This window comes from Falco punctatus (genome assembly GCF_963210335.1).
Source record: "Falco punctatus genome assembly, chromosome: 3".
Classification (NCBI taxonomy): domain Eukaryota; kingdom Metazoa; phylum Chordata; class Aves; order Falconiformes; family Falconidae; genus Falco; species Falco punctatus.
This window is the reverse complement of record NC_137582.1, coordinates 90,398,503-90,423,592: the sequence shown is the minus strand read 5'-3', so window position 1 is coordinate 90,423,592 and position 25,090 is coordinate 90,398,503. Positions and strand designations below refer to the sequence as shown.

At 45.8% G+C, this 25,090-nt stretch overlaps 1 protein-coding gene across 1 annotated transcript in view; it reads right to left on the bottom strand.

The window, feature by feature from the left end:
• The window catches only part of TNFRSF11A (TNF receptor superfamily member 11a), a 37,726-nt gene extending 12,903 nt beyond the window's left edge, over window positions 1-24,823 (bottom strand). The window contains exons 1-7 of the mRNA XM_080377815.1: window positions 16,921-24,823; window positions 4,365-4,446; window positions 3,784-3,909; window positions 3,088-3,231; window positions 1,873-1,966; window positions 1,407-1,501; window positions 426-533 (exon numbers count right to left, since the gene is read on the bottom strand). Coding sequence (XP_080233941.1) covers window positions 426-533; window positions 1,407-1,501; window positions 1,873-1,966; window positions 3,088-3,231; window positions 3,784-3,909; window positions 4,365-4,446; window positions 16,921-16,980 — 709 coding nt within the window. The 5' untranslated portion in view covers window positions 16,981-24,823. The remainder of the gene's footprint in view (window positions 1-425; window positions 534-1,406; window positions 1,502-1,872; window positions 1,967-3,087; window positions 3,232-3,783; window positions 3,910-4,364; window positions 4,447-16,920) is intronic.
• Window positions 24,824-25,090: the final 267 nt, after the last annotated feature.

The window sequence follows — 25,090 nt, the reverse complement described above, 5'->3', positions numbered from 1 at the left end:
AGTGGGAGGAAGGAGACAGGAGGTGGCAAAAGCCTCCTGTGTGTGTCCCTGCTTCCCTTCCGCCAAGGGCCAAAGGGCCAGACGGTGCAGAGCAGCCATGCTGCTATAAAGGGCCCAAGCACCAGCCCTCCTTCATCCACAGCTGCTGCATCCACCCCAAAAGTGGTCACCCCGTGGTCCGGGCTGCAGAAGGATACCAAGTGATATGCATTATGCATGTGTGTAATATGCTGCCTGCCTAGGGGAAAGAAATTTGAAGCCTGGATTTGCGCTGTTAAAGCATACCCATATGGAAGAACATAGGGATAGCACAGAACTTCCAGAATAACTCCTGAGTTTCTTAACCTGGTGGTTATCCATGAAATCAGAGTGCACAGAGTACCACGCAGTTGTCACATTCATGAATATCATTAGCTATCATGTACCTGTCAGCTTTTTTCCCTTATTCTTGTAGTATACGATGAAGATGACAATGCCAATTAGTGCCACAAAAAACGAGATGACAATCAACACGTATAAGATCCTGTTTGTTCCTGCAGGATGTAAAAAAGATAGTGCCATCAACATGCAGCATGTAGTCAGCAGTATGACAATCCTTGTTCATTTTACCCGCTTTTTGACAGGAGAGGGTTTTTTTCCTGTTTGATTCTCAGTTTCTATAATCAGGACAACAGCTCTAGCACCCATGCTATTCTGTAACAAGCAGCCATACTGAAGGCACCTGGTACCAAGCCATCTCCATAAAAACCAGAGTCTTGGCGTCTCAGAGAGGTGTGATCCAGTGATGCCCCTCTGAAAGTCCCCTCGCAAGCTGCCAGCATCCCACGGGCTGTGCCTGCTCTCCCTCAGGGGTTGGAGGACATACATCTCATGGACACTAGAGAATCCAGCTGGCAAAATTTGTCCATTATCTCAGGTTATGAATGATGACCGCATGCCAGGCAAGCAGCCTCCCTGGTATCATACTCATACTGGAGAAGGAAACGGGCAGTGGGCGAGAAGGAAGAGCTACATTCAGCTGAGACTACATCCATAGCCATAAAATAGCAATGTAGACAAGCTGCTAGCCTTTATACAGATTAATGAGTGTATGGAAATCAGCAGGCTGAAAAAACGAGAGAGCTGTAACTGTGATGGAGGTCATGGGTATCACAGCAGTGCTGCTTGCCATGCAGTTTCCGTGGGAAGGTGTAAAGCTCTGCTTAGCAGTGGACATGGGCCCTAGAGCTGCCAGGGTTAAAGTAATCTTTAGAGGTGGGATTTTCCAAGAGTTGTCTTGGTCTACAGCTGCTCCCCCTAGAGTCACCCACAATGGGAATGAAGTTAAACCAGCCAAAATCCCTAGTAAACACATTCTTCCTCCTCCCTGCTACTTTTTAACAGATAATCTGTGCAAGGACACATACCATCTTCTGATGGCTCAGGCATCTTCCGTTCTGCGCAAACTGCATCTGACTTGTCAGTTCCAGGCACATTTTCTGCCATTCCTAGAGCTGTACAGCTAAAAGAGAAAGACAAAAGAGGCTAGGCTCTCAAAGAGGAAGCTTGTTGTGACTCCTACACTTATGCAGAGTAGTACTTTCTGTTGTAACATACAACATTTCTCCTGCATTTCTCCACACTCAAGAGCCTCAGATACCTTCTTTATTTTCAGCTGTGTCAGCTCAGCAGTTCTGTTGTTACCGCTCTCTTTTGCTCCCCCCAAGGAGATTTCAGGCTTCAGTGTGAGAATGCCTTTATCGCTGCACAGCCAACAGAGATACTCCGCGCACTCTGCAGAGAGCCTGAAACACCTCACTGAAAAATGCTTTTGCCCAAGCTTCTCCCTGCCTTCTGGCTAGTGGGGTCCTTTTACCATAGACAGGGACTTACTTGGTCCAGGATTTACACTCATCGGTGGATGAAGCGACCTTTGAGAAATAGCCTCTGGGACATGGTATGCACATTGTGTCCTTGTCTTGTTGCACTGTGTGTAGTAAAGGAAGAAAAACTTCATAGCTGAGTTTCCACATGTTCCTTTCAGATGAGGATAAAGTGATTATGCTCCCCATACCCCTGCTCCACACCCCTCCCCCAATCCCCCCAAAAGCTTGCCTGAAGAGAGAAAGATCTTAGATTACATTAAAGCAGCAATGACAGTCACATGTAAGCAGAAAGAAGTATGCTAGTCCCACATGAGCACTTCTCTACATGATCAAAAGAAGAAATGACCAGGAGCCATTTGCAGTTATTGTAAAATAACACACAGCTATAATATCCTCCTCTTTTTATTAATTCCCTCATATTGAAGCTATCACAGACAGCGATGCTAACTGGCATTGTCACTTCTATGAAGCCACAGTAAATAAAATGCTGTATCAGGGTTTGCTAGACTGGAGAAAAAACAGCACTGTGCTCCAGGCCCATGGAGCATTTCATCCTTCATTATTCTATTATGTGCTGCATTCTGGGGGTTCCTCACGCTTGGCACAGCTATTCCCAGTGTTTATTACAACTCTGAACTTCACTGTCTTCTATTTTCCACCCACAAAACACCTGCATCTTGTGTTTGATCAGACAAGACTAAATTAAATGTCTGTAATAAATCTTTGCAGTAGAAGTCATCTAAAAGAGAATACTTGCACTACGTGAAATGTGTTAATCTTTTTTAACTTGCTTATAACATTATAAAATGGCAAAGTCATTGGACAAAAATGTATTTCAAATCTGACCTCAGGAACAATTCCCAATGGACTGCTTCTCTGAATACTGGAGCCATGTATGACCTAGTGACTCACAGCTAGACACCTCAGCAAACATCAGAAATGCACTGAACACCTTGCAACTCTTGCTACGTTCACGTGATGTCTTGCAAAAGTCACTTGATCCAAGATACTATTTAAAAGATAGAGGCAGAAGCCTTCAAAATGCAAATAGTCCAGGAAGGTTATATGCAGTAGTAACAGCAACTCAGATACACATCTTCTGTTGACAGTCATCTGAGAGTCCAAAGTATCCTCTGTAATGTCACAACTCACACAATGCTGGCCTCATCCTGTTGGCCTGAGCTGGACTTTTCACTTTGTACATCCCATTTCTGTATCTTACCAGGATGCTCAACTCCGAACCCTGGAGCACACACAGTATTTCGTTGACAGCAGTCACAGTCTTCATTCCAGTGGTAGCCCATCGTACAAGCACACTGACGCTGGAATGTGCTGTTCCCAGGGTTCACTTCTCTCAAAGCTTTCCCTTAAAGAGAAAGCAGATGGGAGTAAAAATCTCTCTGATAGTAAGCCTCAAGTTTCTGAACCTCCTGCTCTACTTATTTGCTTTGCTTCAATGCCAGATGCAAAACAATTTATGCTAGAGGAAATGTTCTCTTTCAAGAAGCATGGGAGACACTTGACCAGCATGGGGCTCCTCACCGGTTGCACTCCTGAGCAGTATTTTTCCTTGTAGGTGCTGTAGAAAATAAACAGAGCTTTTGCCAGGGTGAGACAAACGTGTTAGGGGAAGTCAATGCACAGTACGCTGGGAAAAAGGACAACCTTTAAGATGCAACTGACAGGAGTGAATGGCTCCAGTGAAGATAATCATTATGAGCAGCACAGAGACCATGGTCCTGGTGCTCATCACAGCACAGAATCTCTGCTGTCTGGTGACCTCCCTCTCTGCCAGGCTCTTCTGCAAGCCCAGCCTCCAGTGCTGGGCACCTGAACAAAGCAACTTCTCTAGATCCACTTTTCCAACTTTGTGCTTCACTAATTTGGATTAAAAGGTTCCTCAGGAAAAACAACTCACCTTGGTCACATATTTTATGTAGTAAGCATTTATCTTCTTCATTCCAGACATCCATATACTCGTTTGGGCCACACGGCTGGCACACACTATCAGAAGTATCAGTGCATCTAGCAGACATATATTTTCCTGTGAATGAGAGAAGGACAAGTAGGTCTTGCAAACCAACTGTCTAAAGAGCTTTGGGAAAATAACATGTTGGACTAATACTGCTGTACTGCTGTGGACAATCATTTATTCCTGCCACCTTTTCGGTTCCTCAGTCTGGCCTGCTTTTAGCATGGCACCAACACATCCATGAAGCTTACAGCCTGGAAGCAGTCCTGTCTACGCACATGAGAATCAAGCTGCTTTCTGCCTCCCACAGCAGTTGAGTGCTAACCCAACAAAATAGCTGCTAAGGCTTTTGCTGAGGTCAGCAGGACGACTCCTGCACTTGAAGGCGCTTTTAAGCCTGAAATCATGCACCTTCAAGGGTATGTGCCAATAGATTAGCAGAGTTGCAAAAGCAAGCTGCCTTACTGACCCACAAAACTGTTTCTAATGAGCTTTTGTGAAGCCGGTACAGCCCAGGGCTCACATACCTGGCTCACACTTTGTGCAGCACCGTCCAGAGTATTCATAGTGTTGTTCGCTTTCACACGGTGGAGTGATTTGTAGTGACAACTGGAGCAGAGAAGGAGAGAGAGGACATGAGAACCAATATACCTGGACACCTTCAGGACTACCTAGTCACAGTCCTGCAGAAAGGAGGAAATCTTCTCTTCTGTATAGCATTTTGGATAGCTAAGCAGTAAAAATTACACAACATTTATTACTTCAAAGGTGGTTTGTAGACTCACTAAGAATGTGTACTTGTTGCTGTACACACAGAGACTCGTACCACAGCCAGGTGATAAATAAATAACACAATCTTGTAATTTGTCATGAACTTTTGGCCTGCTATATAACTTACAGTGCTATATTATTTGAATTCTATGACTTGAAAACAATCGTACAGAAAAAGAATTGGCATCGAGATACTTCTGTAGTTTCTTCCTCAGACCAAGACCTGGGCAACCGACAGTTTTAATGTATAGTATTAAGCAAACGTAAAGTGAACAACTTATACTCCTAAAAAAAAAGTTCCCAGCTTCCCACTGGGATACACAATACTCCCAGCTAGCCCCGGAAAATATTGAACTTTAATTTTGCAGCTTGTTATGGCTCTCACTGTGTCCTGCAGAGGGGGTGTCATGGAACTGAGGCAGCCATCCAGAGAGATGATACAATTACGCCAACAGCTTTTTGCTTCTCAAAAAAAACCAAAACAAAACTAAAACAAACCACCACCCCGAAACGACCTGAAACTGCTACATGAGAGGGCATCTGCAAAGCAGGTAGCAGTGCTGCCTCTAGCTCTGACGGGCCTTTGCATCCCCTCCCTGCTCCTGGCTGCCTGTAGACAGCGTGGTCCTGCCCGCAGCCCAGCACACACGGCTGCCTTGGCCAGGCTTCAGGGTACGGCTTGTGCTGGGGATCCCGGCCAGCCCCACGCTCAGCCCCTTGCTGATCACACTTCGGCTGCCCAGGAGTCTTGCGGCAGCGGTCTTCCAAACAAACACACCACCTTAAAACCAGTCGTTGATCTTGCGATAGAGAAGATGATACAAAATTTGGCCTGTACTTGGGAAAAGCTGCAATAAAGCTTCTACTGCTGGTTAATGGGAGCTTTTGCCATTTAACAGCATATGATAGCCCTGTGCCTCCTGATACTGGTTTCCATTCCTCTGCTTAGTGTTCTCCCCTTGTTTCCCCCAAGTCTTTACTTCTCCTCTTTCCTCCTTTTTTTAGTTTCAGCAATAGCAATCTCTTTAAATAGAAAATACTTTTCCCTAAGCACCTTGTCATCTTCTAATGCTCGGAAGGATCTTGTAACGCAAAGATGACAGAAAATCTTTTTCTTAAAACAGCACCTTTTGCCTTGGAGTTTGAGCCATGGGATACACACAAATGTGTTTATCAAAACTGCGCTAACTGTGTCTGGAACAGAATAAGTACCTCAAGTCAGAGGTCTTGCATTTCTGTATTTTTTGCAGGTTATAAACAACTTGTAGCCATTTTTTATCATTACCACTATCTCAGATCAAATTAAGAGTCTGATCTTGCAAGAAATATTCTGTTGTGTCATTATTCCCTTGTCTTTTTCTTTGCCTTCATTAGCAGCACCTTTCTCGTGATCAGATTGTATGTTTTTTGGAACAAACATTGCATTTTGTGTTTGCACAGTGCCTCCCAGGAGGGGCACAGTGTAACGATCGGTGCTGGTGTGGCAAGAGGCAATCTAGGAAATGGAAAGTCAGGCCAGCCTGGCAGCTGAACAGTGACAACACTCAGTGTCCCAGGGTAAAAGCTGAAAACACTTCTGTAATCGAAAGAGCTCATTTTTTGTAATGCACTTCACTTGGCATCTGCTAAACCACTAAGATGGCCAGCACAGGGTTGAGGTGATGTTGTGGGACTGAGCAGCAGAAAGGAGGTCTTGAGCAACTGATTCCCTATTCCCAGCCGTCCAAAAAGGCAATAAAACTGATAAGGCCAACAGGTCCAGTCACTCGCTTTTTGTCACAGAATGTCCTCTTCTTCCTCGTTTGCCCCATTTTGATAGTTCCTCTTTAGAAAAAAAGGCTAAAAAATTACTGAAGTGTCAAACAAGGGCAAAGTCATCCTTTTTAAGGAAGGATATGCAAATTTGCTAAAGAGCATTCAGCTTAAGGGTCTGGAATAATTTCTGAGAATTGCAACTCAGCCTGAGGAGAAGCAGCAATCCCCTCGTGCTGGGGCTAGGGGAGCCAGCCAATTGCTCAGCCACTTTTGGAAATCATTTCATACCTCCATGCTTTACTGTATAAAGAGGGCTATTGTTACAGTATAACTCACAGCTGCAGTTGCATAAATCCATGCTCTATGTCAATAAGCAGTCCCTTCTGGGACCATATCCTTCCCCTTTCCACATAAGCCAACGCATTCACAGAGCTGCAATACTCCCTCCTTTCATTTATGCTCAATGGTGCAAAGACACGTGCTAACCCTCACGTGAGCCCAGCCTCCTCGTGAAGACAAGAGATTTTGGCCTGGTATGGACTGGCTGGACCTACCAAGCAGGAGAGCTGGAGGGAGAGAGGACAGAAAGGGAAACAAAAGCAACCTGGGGTTTTCTTAGGGTGGGAGCCAAACTTGAGCCTTTTTGCTAACACAGCCCTGTTGAAGTCGGGTTATCCCATGTTTAACCTTCTGCCAGGGGACTGCGCTTGTCATCATCAAAATGTACGTCAGCTTCCTTTGGGAGCTGAGCAGCAGTCGTGCTGCTGGCAGCACGATGACCTGACACTTCACCACCACCACCAATGCATTCCCACCACTGTGTCCTTCGGAGACGGGGAAGTGCAATGCATTTTGCAGATGAGGAACTCGCACCCGGAGGCTGGCTGGCTTTACAGAGGTGACAGGAAACCAAACCAAGTCTCAAGTTCACCCTGTAACCCCTGGAACATCCTTCCTCTCATCGTGTGCCGGCCAGTGGGTCAGAGTGATCTGGACATCACCAAGCTCTTATCTAGAGAGAGAAGGGGCCTTGATGAATGAGAAGGTGTGAACCTCCTCTGAAGTGATTAAATGATCAAAAGAAGAAAAAAGATGAAACCCAGCCTGGTCATTTCTTTAATGGTCTTTCTGTTGATGACGCTGCCCATTAAATCCCACCTCTGTGCATAAATGAGTGCTTCAAAAAGCTCTAGGTATACCATGTAAATTAAATTTGTGACTTAAAGAGTGTGCAAAGCACACAGATTTGCACCAGTCCCTAAAAAAATAGTCAGCTTTCCTGCTTGATTAACATCACCTCAGAACACGTATATCTGACAGGGGAAGAGTCCAGGGGATGAAAGACAAACCTCCTCTGGGCTTGGTGGAACCAGCTCAGTAAAGCACGCCAGCACCTGCTCACCTTTAAGCACATGAGTAGCACCACTGACTTCTTTGTGAAAACAGGCATGCTCATGTCAAGGTTTGCAGGAGGACTGTGTTTTGGTGTCAAGCTGCAGACAGCTTTTCCAGCTTCTTTTGTTTTTTGCCTATTTGTTGAAAAGGACGCTAAGCAAGAGTGTGCTTGTAGGGTGGGAGAGCTTCGATGACTCAGAGCTACAAAGCACCACTGTGTTACTCAGAGCTTGAAAAAAACACACGCACACGCACACAGGTGCTTCTGAAGGGGAACCAGCAGTATTCAGATTCCTGTCTTCAGGCTTAAGGAAATATTTATTCTCGGTGCCGTTGAGCAATCGGATGGCAGCAGAAGCTGTGTGTCATGGATACTAAAATTACTTTCTCGCTCAGATGAATATTCAGACAGACATTTTAGAGAAGATAGAGTTGCATGGGCCTCTTTCCTTTAAAAGAAAAAATCTGGAATAACAAGCTTGGGGGTTTCCACAGCCTTTTTCCCATGTCACTTCTGAACAAGAACCTGAGGCCTCAATGAGGATTGCTCATCAGTGATAATCTTCGTTTTGCAAAAATTTAGATGTAAAGGGACACATCAAGGGGTAACTATCTTAAGATGACACCTTGTTCCTCAGTGTAGTTGTTTCTGGAAAGTATTCAAGTCATCTGTCTTAATTTCACTGAGCAAAGCACATTTTTTTTCATTTAGTATTACAGAACCAAAGTACCTATGGGAGAGACAGCTACGGTCTGTCCTACCTCCCACACTACTGGTTCTTTATACTCTGGAGCCTGAGTTTATTTTGAGGTCCTTAGACTTGCCTCCTGTACAGCTGTAATATTCCTGTGGATTTGGGGCTTTATTTGCCTTCATCAAGAGGACCGAGGTTTGACCAACATTTCCTGATCCGAAGCAGCCCATGCAAGCACAGCACCCCGGTATCCAGCTAGGACGGCCTTTGCTGTCATCTGCTGCTTTTTCTCCTTCAAATATGAGCCACTCCCTCTGCTCTCACAGGTACCAATTTTGGCCCCACAGCCTTCCAGCTTCCCACCTGCTTCGGGTCAGAAGTATTGCTAAGAAATCCTCGATTTCTTCAGCTTGTTGCCAGTTTCAGGGGCTTGCCTAAAACGTTATTTAGGAATAAAAATAGAATCTGGCTCTTGATGGGCACTGCTCCATGGCTGGTGCTCCCAGGCACTCTATTGAGGTGCATAACAGCAATGCGCACAATGAACGGCTCTGGAATTTTTTACAATTGTGAGTTTATAAGGGGAAAGAGGAGTCTTATGTTAAAGATTTAATCATAATCACATGGATACTGAATGCAACAGTTCCTTCATAGACAGTATTCACTGTTGATAAAAACTCAATCAAAGCATGACACAAGTCACAGCTTTACAATTCCAGTTATTTGCTTGCAGGTCTGCGATCCATCACAAAAATCTCAGATTGTGAATGAAATGCTTTTGGTGATGTCAACTTTCCAGTGACCAGTAAACCACATCACAGAACTACCACCACGTGGTAAAATACAGCCGGGAAATGGCAACAGCTAAAAACTAAATATTTTTTCACTCTTAAAAATAGGTCCTTGAAACCCTGCTAGAGCCTAAATACCTAAAGAGGCCAGAAAGAACACGAGGGATAAAACCAATAATAAAGAGGTCAAGAGAAAAGTGTAACTTGCAGCCAGGAAGCGGGCAAGCAGTGGTAAATGCCCCATCCTGACCATTCTCCTTGCCCCTCCGTTTTAGCACGCAGCAAAAAGCCAACACCTGAGCAACTGGTGCTGCTCTGCCAAACCCAGCAGAGTTATTTCTAGCCAGCGGACTATGTGAAGGAGAAGTGCCACACCGACCGCTCTGGCAGCGGGGTGGTGGGGGTAAGGCGGAGAGGAACCTCAGGTATATCAGATGGGAGATGACGGAGGTGATAGATGGCAGGGCTGAAACAGCTGCTGACTGAACCTGTGAATCAGCCAGCTTTCTTCTGCGGACTGAAAACTTGCGATCACGTGCACAGCATTCATCATTCAGAGATAAAGTCATCTTCATACAACAGCCAGAAGGGTACATCTAACATTTTCGGTGACTGAGCAGTTAGTAGCGTGTGCGTGTTGCTGGCACTTTGGTGCAAAACCTCATCCTTTAACCTGCGTGTCCTCACTGCCACAGCCATCCAAAGACTAATAGCTACTAGGTAGAATATTTTAAAGATGAATCAGAGAGCAAAACCCAAAAGCTAACCAAACCAAAATATTTAACAAAAAGGCTTGACAGCAAGACAACAGTCCATAACAAGCAGAAATAAAACCTGCAGAATAACAACATTACAAAACATAATACTTAGATGTGCTTGCACAAAGGCCTGCAAAGGCAAATCTCTTTTAGATTAAACAGGTGCAACAGCAGTGGTCCATAGGAAAGTTTAGCAGTCTTGCCACCCCGGGTACAGTCTCAACGACTTCATATGAATAACTCCACAGCTATTCATGCTTAATTAAAATAATAATAATAAAAAAGGCACTAAAACCACCGTCATTTATAGGGACCGTGCTCCTCTTGCATTTTAGTTCAGCAGATTATTTTTCTATGCTTCATCAACTGAAGACAATCTTAACGAAGAAATGACCATGAGAGATTTCTTGGGCTGGGATATTTCTGGATGCCAGATTAGGAGTTCAGCAAGGACTTCCTATGCTCAAAAATCTGTATGTTTATGTACCCTTTCCTTCCAGCATGCTTCCAAAGTGGAACATAACGTATTAGTCTCTTATGGTGTGAGACCCTGCAGTCCTAGCTGAGCTGCTGGGGAGGATGAGAAAGCTTGTAGAGAAGAGGGGAAGCCTGCTTTCACTGCCTGATGCTCTGCTTTGGCTTCATTCTTTTGGATTGTAGCATTGCACATGGAACAAACGCTGAATTTTCTGCAGGCAGAAATACAAAGGGCAGTGGTAGGGCTGTAGCCCGTACCTTGGATGATGGCCATATAGAGGGGGTGCATACAACACCCACAGACCATTCTGCCTTGGTGTGAGTTATAGTAAGAACTGCATGATCAGATCTGCACCTTTTCCATCATGAAGCAATTGCTTCCTTTATTAAAGGGTTCAGGATTGGACTAAAAATTCGTTCATTTACTCTTTAGGTGTCACCACAACGCACCAGCTCTGCTGGGGACTGTAGGCCAGTCAAGTCAGTGGAAATATTCCTCCCTGATTTGAATAGGCTTTGGATCATTTCCATAACCAGCCTGTTTTACTTCACATGGTATTGCAGGGGAGAATTTTTCTTCCTGTGAGAACAGATTCAAGGAATCATCTTATCCTTGCTACTGAACAATGAAATGTTACTGAAGAACATGATGCTTGTAAGGCAAAAGTATTCGCTGTGGCAAAATAACATGCTCAAAATAGATTCCCTTGCATGCTACATAAGCAATTTTTAGGATTTCATATGAACCTAGTAGCACATTTTTCCCTATCTGTATTCCAGATTAATGGGTTGCCTAACAAAGCCTCACAGTATTTTTTTTTCCATACAAGACTTTTTTTCATTTCCCTCAATTTTGACCACTGACTAAATATATTCTGGACCCATCTGCAGTCACAAATGTTGTTCTTTGTCATTCTTGAACAGATCCTATATACTTTTTTTTTTTCTTTTGGAGTAGCCGCAAAGTGGTGAGGGTGAGTGACCTCATTTTTTTTTTTTCTTCCCCCTCCTTGGCTAATTGGTTCTTGCAGGGTGGATTAAACCGGCCAGCTTGGCTCTTCTACTGAACACTGCCTTTCCTGGTCTCTTTTATCTAGATTTTAAGAGGGGAGCAGCCAGCGGGTTCCGCAGAGCCGAGAGGCAGCTGAGGGTCTCAGCCCTCTGCCTGCCCGTGGTGCTGCCATCCTCTGCCGCAGCCCCTGCTCCAGCCTCTCCTTCGGGGACTTCATGGGGAGCCACCACGAATGCATTTGGCCAAATGGTGCAGGGAATGTGCTTCCACCTTGGGGATGCTGGTGGGGTTGTGGCCAGAAAAGGATCCTGGGAATAAGGGTAAGGGCTGGATGCTGCAGCCTGTGTGATGGCAGCTGGGCTAGGGGGGGACATATCCCCTCCCTCCCCGGGCCTGTGCAGGCCTCTCCTGTGACTTTGGTGGGAAAGGGATGGGGCTCTGTCCTGCAGTGATTAACGACTCTTTGGCTTTGTTTGCAGCCACGACATCCCAAGTGCTGTACAAACACCAAAGAAAGCCAAGCCCTCTGCTCAGAGAACTCACGCCCTGAGAAGGCAAACAAACCAGGTAACCACGGGAAGCACTGTGAAGAGCAGCTGAGGTGGCTGCACAGGTATGGGACAAAAGCCAGGATGTCCTGGAGCACTGGGCGTAAGTCAGTGTCGTTCCTCTGGTGTGGTGCTAAGCTCTCTGTGAGACACCACATCACAAATATGATTGCACACTGCGGTGACACACAAACACAGAAGAATCAGGAAACTTGCATTTCCCCAGAGCTGAACTGTCACGCCAAAGCCTGCTGCCACACGGAGAAGACACAATGGCAGACTGCCCTGGGTGCCAGCACAGCCTGCAGCCCAGGATTCCCCCCTGTAGCCCACCTGGCAGCTTTCAGCCGTTGCTGCTCATGGAGGTCCAACAACAGTCTTTCTTCTACTACATAAACTTTTGACCATTTTCAAAGAAGAATAATAAAAAGGGGCAAGTTCTTGCAGGTAGGCTATTGCGTTGTACAGACTGAGGCCTACCCAAGTCCATAGTGCAACCTAGTTAAACAGCACTTAATTTTTATATTGCATTTATAACACACAAATATTTGCCCTTTTGCTTTCCATCAGTAATAATGAACCATTCTCAGAGCAGCTGCTTCTCCATGCAGGCAATGCTAACCAATGCATCCTTTAAACCAGGGGGTGAGCAGCTGCAGCAGAAGCCAGCACTGCCTGGCAAGTTGAGTTTCCATTGAAAGGAAGGGGGCAGCCTGTGCAAGAAGTGCGCAGTTGCAGCTGATGTGATGAACCAGCTGCCCCTGTTTCCCTCTTCTCCCCACTGCCTGCCTCCAGTAAGCTAAACCAGCATCTGAAGCAACCGTCTCCTCCAAGTGTCCAGCAGCCCTCGCGCTGCAGAGCAGCCCCTTGCAGCACAGGGCACTGGATGGAAGGAGGTGTGGATTCTGTGCTCGCAGCATGTGGTGGCAGGAACCCTCCTGGATCTGGTTCCCGCAAACACCTCATACAGAGAGCAAGCTGGCAGGGAAGAGCAGGAGGAGGACAGCCTTGCAACACGCGTTACTTTTCTGTTGAGTCTACACGTGTACCTAGTACAGCAGGGTCTTCCACCAGTTGAACTCCAAAGGACAGATGGATAAACATAGCAAAGCGACTCAAATATACCTTTAAACAGTGTTAAAAGTATAAATGCCAGAGGGCACCACTTTGAGGTGTTAATGATTTTCTGTACTGTTGTTACACACGCATCCCTTTTAATGTCTGTTTAATGTCTGCACTGGTTCTTGCAAAGCAGTCAAATTAGAACCCACTTTTCTGATTTTGAGGGTGCTTGGGATGACAGTAACAGGCACTTAGAGAGATTAACTGTGGCCCTAAGGATCTGTTTCTGTTTGACCTGCATTTTTTTTTTTTCCTCCAGCACAGTATGAAGAAAGCCCTGTGCTGTAAATGACATAGGTCAGTACCCTCGAGATGGCTGATAAGCTTTGAATTCTACTGACTTGTGAAATGTGGTGAAGGTTTGTTTTGGTCCCGTTTGTGGGAAAGAAAAATTTGCATCAGGAAGATGATGCTTAACATGCAAAAAGAAGAAGCAGAGGTTTCTTAAACTGTAGATTGGTTCAGTTTTATATGCATTATATTCCTTTTATACGAGGTGCTGTAAGATTTTTCACATGTTCTGGGGGAAACTGCAAAGCAATGAGAAACTTTCCAGTTTCTCTTGCAGATACTGTTCCTGCCAGGGCATTTTGACAAGTGAACCAACTGAATTACAGTAACTTTGAAACCTATGCTGTATAACAGAATAAATCCAGGAGTTTAGATTACATACTGTAGAAGTTTTGCTCTACTGAGTGATTCCTGTGGCCCTGATCAGAGCAGGAATACCGGACCAGGAAGAACCTGTGATATAGCACATCATGGACATTTTTATGCTCTTTTTTCCCCCTCTCTCCATAAAGACTGTGTATTATAGGAAGTTTAAAAATAATCTATTTTTTGGCCAAAATTTTTCTGTATTACAAAGAATTCCAGATGCTTGCAGTGAGAAAACTTTCCCTATGAAGTAAGTATTACGGGAAAACCCCATCCCATTGCCACACAAGGGAAGAAGAGTCCTTTGACATTAAACCAGGCAACTGCTTTATTGCATATTTACAAATGCACATTCTCACAGGCTTTAACTCCCCCCTGACAGAAACACTTATGCCCTTCACCGATGACAAGCAAAAAAAGGGATATGGTGATTCCATACAAAGAAGCTGAGCAGATCATGCCTCAGAAAGCAAAATACCACGTCCTCTGACAGGCTCTCGGCCCTAATTTCCAAGGAAAGATCATCTTGCGGCTGAAGCACAAGACAAGGAGGGCTGAGCTCTGCTCCCAGCAGTTCTGCTCCATACTTGGTGTGTGACCTAGAGCAAGTCACGAATTCTCTGTTCCTGTTTCCTCTTTGGTGAAAATGACGATGATAACCATGGTTATTCTCAGCAGAATTACGAGTACTCATTAATTTACATGTCCAAGTGTTTCTCATTCTTTGCAGGAAATACATTGCAAATACCACTACCCTATCACTACCCCATCATACTATTGACTCTAAACTAACACAAGTGCGTCTGACAACTTCAGCCCTACCACACTTACTCTCATAATTCCTTCCACCAGAAAACAGCACTCTCATAAGAAACCACTGTTCAAATCAGCCAAGAAAGGGAGAACCTGAAAGGCTGGCTGGGAGCACTGTCTCTCCAGGTTTGCCTTGCTATCACATTCTTGACTCACAGGTTCTCCAGGTTCAACAGGCTCTTTGTCAAAGCATGGCTTATCCTATGTAAACTTACACTGTAACTTTCCTAGAGCTACTATTTTGTACTGCTACACGTCCAAAGCATTGGCTATGGAAAGTCGCACCCTGTGCAACCACTTACAGGCTCAGAATTAAGCACGTGTTGAATACAGTGGAAAGACTTTACACAACAGCCCCAAATAAATACAAGTTCCCTGTTTTGCATCCCCTGAGAGGCTATGAACTGGGAGGTGAGAATTAATGAGGAGCTCCCCCTGGCTCCTACATCAGGGTACCCAAAATGTGCTGGGAGCTATAGCATGGAAATTTGAATTGCCAAGGTTTGGTCAAGAGCCGAGCAGGTTCCAGGCAATGAGGATATTCCAAAGGGAACAACTACCCCAAACCCAAAAGGCTCCAGAAGGAAGCCAATATGTAATGGTTAGTGACCTGAAGCAAAGGTACGAAGAACATTAAGGTCTGCTCATCATGCTGCACTGATCACAGTCCTGAACACCGATGGGGGGAGGGAACAGACAGAGGATACTGAGGAATGGGACAAACCGCCTGAAAGCTGTGATGTAAAAATCACTTTTGAAATACACAGGCTTATTCATATATGCGTGGAGGACACCTGGAAAGCACTAATTTAAAAGCAGCCTGAGGAGCAAGGCTGGACAGAGTGAAACATATGTTTTAGAGGGGGAAAAAAGGCCTGTGTGGTTTTAGGCAACATATTTAGGACCAAGGATCCAGAGGAAAGGCTTTCAGGACTGTGCGGTCAGACATTAAATTGTAAGCTGTAGACAGCAGAGGGTTTTTGTTTTGTATTTTTTATCTTTCTTGAAGCTGCACCTTGCCCTCAGGGAACCCAGCTGTAGCCCAGTTATAGCACTATGTTGAAGGAAGCCCTTAAAATGACACAACTAATCAAGAATAATGAGACACAGAGAAATATTAGAAGTTCAAATGAAATAAATACAAATGGTAGTGAGGCTGCCAAGCACTGATTAATGGAGGAAATAAAGTGCCTGTACATGGGATTTGCAAACAGCCTGCCAGTCTACGAGGGTCTAAATAACCCAAAGAGAGGAGAATAATTTTTAAGCTGTGTAATTAGAAAAAGCAAAGCACGATTCTGCAAATTTAAACCACTGGAGGAAACCTGGTTTATACCATTCACAAGGGTCAGCAAGAGCTGACTGCAGAAAAAGTTCTTTCTGAAAATAGGGGAAGACCAGCAATGATCCAACTGTAAAACACACTGACCCTTAGCCACCTGGCATTACATGAAGCTGCAAAAAGAGCACGCTCTGTTTGCAAACAACCACAGAGCCAGCCTCGCTCAGATCTTTCCCCTTGAGAGGAAAGGGCTGCCCTGCTGGCGCAGCTGACCTGGGACTGGGTCTGGTTCCTGACTCTGTCACGAGCAGCGTACAAACTTCCAAGCGAGTCATGTAGCTGTTCTGGGCCTCAGTCTTCCACCCGTGGACGTGGGGTCGCAATGCCATCCCACCTCCCAGGGCCACTCAGGGGCTGCCCGCACTTGGGGTGGTGGAGTGGTCGGAGCGTGAGGGACAGCACCCCTCCAGGGCAGGCTGAGAAGCTGTAGCTGGGCTGTGAAGAACATACGCGCTCATCGCACGGTCTGAGGGACAAGTGTGCTCACGCTCTCTTGAATAAATCTGTTCGGTAGGGTGGAGTCTGCCTTATTTTTACTCTACATGCAAATTATATCCCTCAACAACCTCAGTGCAAATATTTTCTGGCTTCTCACACCCTGCCCTGGGCAGAAGCAGGCTGTTTTCCCTGCAGATTCTCTGGCTTCCTTTGGAGCTTTGGGTTTGGGTTATTTTGATTTTAAAGAACTGAGAGAAGCTTTGTGAGACGGGGTGAGTTGCAAGGAAAAACCAAAAACCAAACAACCAGAAAGAAAAAAAAACCCAAAACCAATAGGCAGGCAAAGCTGTTCTTCTAAACCCCGCGCTGCCAGTGCCGGTGGTGCATGATGCCACGGGCTCTGACTTCGCCACCTCCTCGAGCGACAGGCGAAGAAACCAACCTCCCCGGGTGGGATGCGACGCCCGCCTTCACCCTCCTCCGGCTCAGCCCTGGCAGCGCAGCCTTACCTGTTTGCCAGCAGCAGTGAGGGAAAGGAGAAGGAGCCAGCAGCCTGACGGGACAGGCATGTCTGGGTGTCCGTCTCTGCCTCCTCCTGTGGCTTCTTTTCCTGCCACCAAAGAGAAACTAGATCCTTCCAGCCGAGCCCCCGCGCCCCAGCAGCAGAGCGAGGCACATTTGAGCTAGCTACTTCTCGTTCTTCCTTTCCTTCCTCTCAGCTACACGAGGGGAGAAAAGAGAAGAAGAGAGAGAGAAAAAAAAAAAAAAATAGCGCCTGGCTGTAGTTCCCACAGCATTTCCTCAGACTTGACATGCAGTTGTGTTTTTTTTTTCCCTTCTTCTTGTCCCTCCCTTTCCTTTCTCCACCCCCTTTTACAAGAAGTTTAGTCACCATGCCCATGTCCCTCCTCCTGCCCATGGGAACTGCTTCCCCGGCCCTTCTCTTCTCGGCAGGGCCACCCATCCACCTGCCTCCCACCCTCTGCGCCCTCCCTTCCCAGCACCAGCCCTGGCGGCACACCTGCCCCAGAGCCAGCACCTTCTCCCCACCACCGCTGGACGTTGCCCCGTGCTGTCAGGAGCCTCCCACCGCACTCCCATCTGCCCTAGGACACCCACCCTCCTCGGGCCCCTCCTGTCCTGTCCCACCCCGACCCCTACCCCATCCCTCCTCCCACGCAACAGCCCTGTGGGTGCCAGCCTCAGCATTTGGGCACAGCTCGAGCCCCCACCCCACCCCCGCCAAGTACTTTGCTTTGGCTTATGGTGGGACCTGGTGGGTGGGATTGCTGCCAGGGAAAAGAAAAACAGAAGATGCGCTTCCAGAGCTCTCCTAACCACACACCACCACCACCCCCCCCCGGCATGCATGGGGCCAATTCCTGTGGCCTGACCTGGGACAGGGTAAAGTGGCCTCTTGACCCCCAAAAGACTCGTTGCCAACACCACCGACCCCGCTGCAACCAGGCTGGCTGGCAGCACGCCGTTCACACCCAGGCACAGCCCGTGGTGCCCCTCGTCCCACGAAGGGGACCATGGATGCTCTGTAGTGGGGCGGGGCAGGGCAGGGCAGCGCCGATTTCGGAGGGCTGAGATCCGGCAGAGCCAGCCGTGCGGTTGCACCACCTTCCCTGCCTCCCTGCGCTCACAGGCCGCCAAGGCCGCCAAGCCGAGCGTGCTTCTGACTGAGCAAATAAGGAAGTCGTTCTTTCGCTTGTGTATTTAGATTTAACCCTTGACCAGGTATAACCCTTCACCTGTGCTGCTATGGTCTGATTTCTGCCCAGAAGAGCGACCCTCAGAGCCAGGGAGCGTTCGGGACAGAAAGGGCTGCCAGGTTTCTCTCCTCCCTGCTAGGACCTGCTGTGTGGTAAAACGAAGCTATGACATTCACTTCACCTCTACATAGTTCCCAGGGGCCATTAAGCCAGACCTTTTTAACCTTCCTAAAGTTCCTTTCAACACTTAAACCTTCAACGTTCTCTGCGAGTGTTGGGCCCTGCCCGAACTGTGCTCAGGCAGGGCTCGGTGCCCATTCCCCTGCCTGGTCTCCAACATGACATGGCTGCTGGAGCGCTGGTGGTCCCAACACGGGTTTGATGCTCCACAACAGGCCATGGGGCAAAACGACACTGCCTGATGTGCCTGCCCTGGGGCCAGCGGCTGCTCCTGCTGCCTGCTCACCTCATGAAGAGCTAGGGCAAGGGACACGCTGATGGGTTTTAGCAAGCCACGGAGCTTGCAATTGCAGCGTCAGAGTCCTGTTGACCTGCCAGAGGAGCTGGGGGGTCTCGCCACACTGCGGCTGGACAAGCTACAGCTCTAGTATCGAACAGACATCGATTTGAGGGGGGGGGGGGGGGGGGGAGGGATGGCTGCAGCACTCAGCTTGGTAGGCAACATGTGCAAAGCTGACTTCACCCAGGGCTTTGCAAGGTAAGGCGTGAGGTGTGGGTGACATACGTGCCTGGCTGCTGGCAGCGGCGTTATTCCCTGTCGGTCCTGGTGGGATGGCGTGGCAGCGCTGGGTGGAGATCCTTCTGCCAGAGGCAAGTCGACCCACGGCTGAAAACTTGCAGCTCTGCGCAGGCTGGAGTGTTTTAAAATGCTGGTATTTAACGTACAAGGAAACGTTTCTTTTTGAACAGAACAGTCTGTTAAGTCTCTTCCCCTTTTCACATTTAGCACAATACCAAGGCTATAGGCTGTGTTTATTTACCAGCTGCTCATTTGAACCACACGTTTATGGGAGCAAACTCATACTGTCATGAGCAGTTAGATGTATTATCAGCTCATTCTGAAGGTGTTGAGTAAAGGCTTTGAAGGCATTGGGTAAAGCCAAGTCCTGTTCAGCTCAGAAGAGCTCCTAACAGTTCAGTACTGCATGCTAGCTCGATCACTTTTGCATTCCCACCCCTTATATCCTGCCTGAAGTATTTCTTGTTTGGGCTGAAATTTCTCTTATTTTCTACCACTATGTGAAAACAGGCTCTTTTTGAAAACTCAAGCGTTTTCCTCCAAGTTAAATCTTACGTTTCTGAGCCAAAACCCGCAGAAGCCACTACTGGGTGCTTTATAGTCTTAATTATGTATTGCAGTAGATTGTTAGAAACCGAAATGTGAGCGCTAGAAAATACGAGCTGGGGAACATATAGGAAAAAATGCTGTCAATGTTCTCACATTTATCGCGTATATCATTCTGTGTAGCACAAGAAAAACTAAACATTTACACCAAAACTGGTTTCTCTCTTTTCATCTACAGAAAAGGTGGGTTTTTTTTCCTATTATAGAACACTAGTTTTTCAGCTACCTTTGCAAAGCGCCTATTTTGAATAAAATAAAAATGGTTGAAATCGGAAAGTTTCAAACTTATGGTGGCTTTTGGATGCCTTGTTTCTGTTCAGCACTGCGGCATGCGAGGCTGAGCTGGACTGGTCTTTGGGATGCTCCTTCTAAAGAGGAGAGATGGAAAACTTTGTGCAGCCTCAGAGGTGCCACAGAATTTAAACTGTCCCCTGGAAAGTATCAGGATTCCTTCCTTGGTGAAGCCTGTCATAGAAAACAAACTGGGAGCTTGGCTGACCATTTAGCAGGCCTGCAGTCAGCATGGATCTCTTCTGACCTCCTTCCTAGAGAGAGAAAAGTGGAAATTACATATTAAATAATATTTTAAAAGTAGTACAGTAGTCAATGAAATGCTGCAAGTTTTGTAACTGAAAATGAAACCCCTTCAGCATCAGTGTAAAAATGTCTCTTTTCCAGGAGCTTGCATAAATGGTGACTAACTCCCAGGCAATCCCTGAATTTGACTCCCATCTTTCTAAAACTTTCAACCCAACAAGCAAAGGTAAGGAATGGTTTGGTGGATACACCAGTTGACTGGGCATCTGCACAGCACCTGCAAGCTCATGCTCACGGCCCCAACTATTCCTTCCCATTCTCCATGCCACTGAACTCCCCTCTGCCACAGGACCCCAACCACTTGTGATGCCCCATTTTCCTGGAAAGGACAACTAGGAGGCTGTGTGTTAAACCTGGGTCTTTGAAACGACACAAAGGAAACCTGGCCAGAGAAGCAAAACTGAAAGGCATGCGGTTGGACCCCAGGATGCCTTTTCCCAGCACACGGGAAAGCTGTGAAGGACCTTCCATTCCCCTGCCTCTCCCATCCTGCCAAGGGATAGGGGATGAGATGAAGGGGTTTGATGTATGAACATTAATGTTTTTCTTCCACTAAATATCATAGAGGTTGGTTGTGGTTTCTGACTCTGAATTAAATACAGGCTTAGTAGATAAGAGCACCTGTCTCTCAGCAGGTGAGCGAGAAGCCCAGTGCATGTGCAACATTAGAGCTCTAGGAAAAAGCCCTGCAAATCGGGGGGATGTGCCGGGGGGGCAGGTGGGTCTCAGCACAACTTCTGGAGTACCAGCAACCCATGCACAGAATCCGTCACGGGGCCAAGGAGAAGGGACAGCTGGAGGCAGCTTGTCACCTGCCACGGGGGGAGGGCCCTAATATATGATCCAGTACATGCTTTCTACACTGGGCTAAAGAGAAAAAAAAAGTAGAAAAGGACCTGCACACTTTTAGCACAAGGGGTTCTAATTTTATTTGAGGTCTCTAGCTATTAAAATTAATCCATTTAAAATAATCTATTATTTAAAAATAAAATTAATGCACAAAACTATGCTATCAACTTCAAACTGTTTTCTTCCTGTGAATGCACGTTTCCATATCGGACTACTGCCCGATCTCTTTGAGATTTTCAGACGCACAACTATTTTTCATGACAGAGCAAATATAATGAAGCTCCTTAGTCACATTGGTGTGGTTTACACAACACACCCTTTACAATCCCGCAAAAACATACCAGTGCTGAGTATCTGTCAAGAATGTGAAGTCTGCACCATTCAAAAGAAAAAAAGCTCACAACCAGCCACCGCTAATGTGCTGAATATTTGAAGTACGTGCAAGCAGACGCTGAACCGATAGGTTATCACCAGCCACCGTGGCAGTAACAACGCCTGCAGACTTCTGGAAGGAAATACAGTCATGGTGAATTTTTAACTGAATATTTGTTCATGCTTGTAAGAGATACCAACCTGATGACCTCCCAAGACTTCAGTCATATGTTCATCCTTAGGACAAGAGCAATACCGGCACGAACTGGGGAGCCTACACTGCCCAGGATACACCTCAAGCTCTTTCCTGCCTGGAGATGAGCCTGTAAGGCTGGCAAACACCCACCAACCCCTCACAGCAGGAGGACTGACACCGTAACTCCTTTGAAACACCATGTAACACTCCAATACCAGTTCCACAGAGCCACCCTATTGTTTTATCTAACAGCACACACAATCATCTTGAACTCCTCTGAAAACTCAGCAGAATATTGAGATGACTCATAGTTAGATCAATAAAGTGCATTCATCCCCCGGCAGAGGATCACATCTAAATGGAACTTTATTGCCCACTAAATGCTACAGCTGCTTCTTCCCTGTCCCCACTTCCCCATCCCCTTGCAGCATATTTAAAGGGAAGGTGTTACACGTGTGGCAGAATGACACACAACATCCCACGAGGCACATGCTTCGCTACAGCTGTGGTAACTTCAGCAGGGCTCCATTGCACTGCCTCCACCTCAGCTGCAACTGAAGCTGAAGAGGTTGCTCAGGTTTTAGAGAATGGGAAAAATCTCCGCTGAAGTACAGGACAAAAAGCAGCAGCACAGGACCACACAGTAAAATCTGGGGAATGGCAACATCCAAATACGCTGCGAACAGCCCTATTTGTATGCGCACCGTATTTACATGGTAGAATAGAAAGGTATCTGCCTCTGTGGGATGGAAAATTGGAGGTTGGGGTACAGACCGGCCTGCAATACAGCGAACGAGGGATGCGGTGAGGAGCACATGCAATACCAGTGGCTGGGAAAGGACCCAGGCAGACCACTGTCATGGCGTTGGCCCTTTATGCCAACACCTTTTGAAGTCACTGACTTGTACAGTACAACTGCTCACGTTCCAAGTTTCTAGCAACTAGAAATCTTCAGTCTAAGGAAGTTTTTCATTACATTGGAAGTATGGAGGTTAAGCTCAGCATGCAGTGCAGATACCTCCAAAGATACAGGCTGTTTACCGCTGACTCGCCTGTTATAAACTCTACAAGCAGAATCATCTTTTCTTACAGCTTACCTGTAAGCACGAAACCTGACCAGCATTAAACCTAAAGGCAGAACACTTCAGACGCTGCTTCTCTGGAAAATGATTACTCATTCATGGTTACTCATTAAGATGAGTTAACACATGATATATTACTGTACAGTACTAACATCCAAGACCCGATTAGCCTACTTATCCAACAACAGCACTCCTCTATGCCTTTGTTGACCGATTTTATAGTCTGAAACAGATTAGCTACGTATTCGAATGTGTTTGCTACAAATGCTAGCCAAATGCACTCAGTAAACCACCAAAGCAGTTTCCTTGAAGTCTTGTATGAAGTCCATACTGCAATCCTGTAATTCAGCCTGTAATTCACATCAAGAAATTCTGTGATTCTACTTAGGATCAGTGCCATGCTAATCAGCTTGCTATACCAGCACTGTAATGAATTTCTGCTCCACGAAGTTTTGCTGGTACTCTGTGGTTTACTTAGACATCAACATCATTATTACTTCAAACATTTTGAATGCATGATACCCACCTTTAGAAACTGCACTGAAATGTAGAGCCACTTACTCCTGGAACAGAAAAATGTCATTAACGCTGTCACAGACAGAACAGAAATATCGCACACTTCTGCTTTTTCTGCACCATTTTGAATCATCTTATCATCCATATGTAGCAATGAATTCCTACAGTGTATTACAAAAACTCCTCCTTGTTCTTCACAACAGTTTTTTGTCATGGATAATTTTTATCTTTCAATCTTAATGTTTAAATTTGCTAACATCAGTTTCTTTAGCCCTGAATTCATTCAAATACTGCTTTTAGCTCTCCTACCAGAATACGCTTTTACGTGCAGCCTTTTTTCTCTTCTTGGTGTGAAATAGGAGTGGGAAGAGACTGACAGAAGAATGTGCAGCTTTTCTTAAGAAGCTCCCTTTATTCACCTTGGTTAGAAGACAGGAAAAGAGTAATTTGCCTCATTTACAGTTTCAGAACACAATCTCTTTGATACTATGCATACATTTTGCCCTGAGTCAGCCTTAAGTTTAATCTACAGAAAACATATTTAGATTGTGAACACTTACTCAAAGCAGCCACGTACCTTCAGCCCACTGATCACCTTTGCTTAAGAGCACAAGAACCTTTTAAATAAAGATTCTGAAATTTCATTAGAGGCCACAGGAGACCGTCAATCTATCACCCTATTTAAAGCCAACAAGTTGTAGAGGTTCAGCCAGAATAATAAAGCCAACACTGGTAATTTTACAGAAACCTTACTTTGGCAAAGTCATAAGCGATTGAAGATAACCCTTCGGGGATGAGTTGCTTTCCCTGCTGGATATCCAACTGCCTTCTTTTAATGGAACATTTTTCTCTCAAAAATTTCACTGAACTTGTTTTGTATAATGGGAAAAATTTAAAATATCCTGGTAATTCTTTTAAAAAAATTCCATCCCAATCCTGAATGCTACAGTGCCATAGCTAGGAAGAAAGAGAAGAAAAAAACCAAACAACCCCCAAACCCACAGAGAACAACTTCTTGCAATCTTCTTGAAAAACTGTCAATACACAGTAAACCAATAAACATTTTTACAAACACCTGCAACCAACATACACTAACAGAGACCTGAAATTTAGGAGGCAGAAGTCCTGAGAACAACCCGCATAAGGTTTGTTGCCTACACAGAAATTTTTTCACCTCAGTAGTTACTGTACTGGTCTTCCTGGGATTCTCACTCAAATTCCTCCTTGGATCAACTGGTATCAAGTAAGACGCTGGCTAGCAAAAGCTTAACCTTGCAAGAGGCTGGAGAGACCGGACCTAGCTGGGCAAAAGATGCTACATTTACACTAATGAACTAAAGAGCAAAAGATGCTCCATTTCTACTGACAAATTAAAGAGTCTCACCCCACAATCCTCCATAGTTAAATTGCTGTCACAGTGTTTTGCCTTGTGCCAATTAGCATGTTTGGCGATTAGATGTGCCGATTAGATGGCTGAAGTTCAGTCCAGGCTAGGAGCCTCTCTCACAGGCAGCCAGCCGCCCTGCTTTGGAAAGTAGAAGTTTAACCATAAAGTCATTTTGGTCTCATGACTACAGAGCTATCTCTGCAACTGCAACTACTGGAACAGACACAGAAAAGAGAAAAGAACAAGGCAAAAAAAAAAAGGGTGGCATAGGAATCCTGCATGAAAATAGCAATAAAGCCACATGACTAGAAGACAGGGTGAAAGAGGCATATCAAGATAGGAAATTTAGCAGATGATAGACTGAAGTTGCTATGTAAAAAAAGTTAAGGCTGAAGAATTTGTGTGCATTAAGACCTCTCTCCTGTAACAGGTGTTTTGTACAATAATATTTTCTGGAGAAGACTAGAAGTAAAAAGACAAGGCAGGTATACAAAACTTTTTATTGACAACAGAACAATAGAGAGGAACATCACCACTTCCCATTCCTCAGGAATGTCTCCATTTCACAGTCAGTCTGCTAAAAGTATACTTTCATG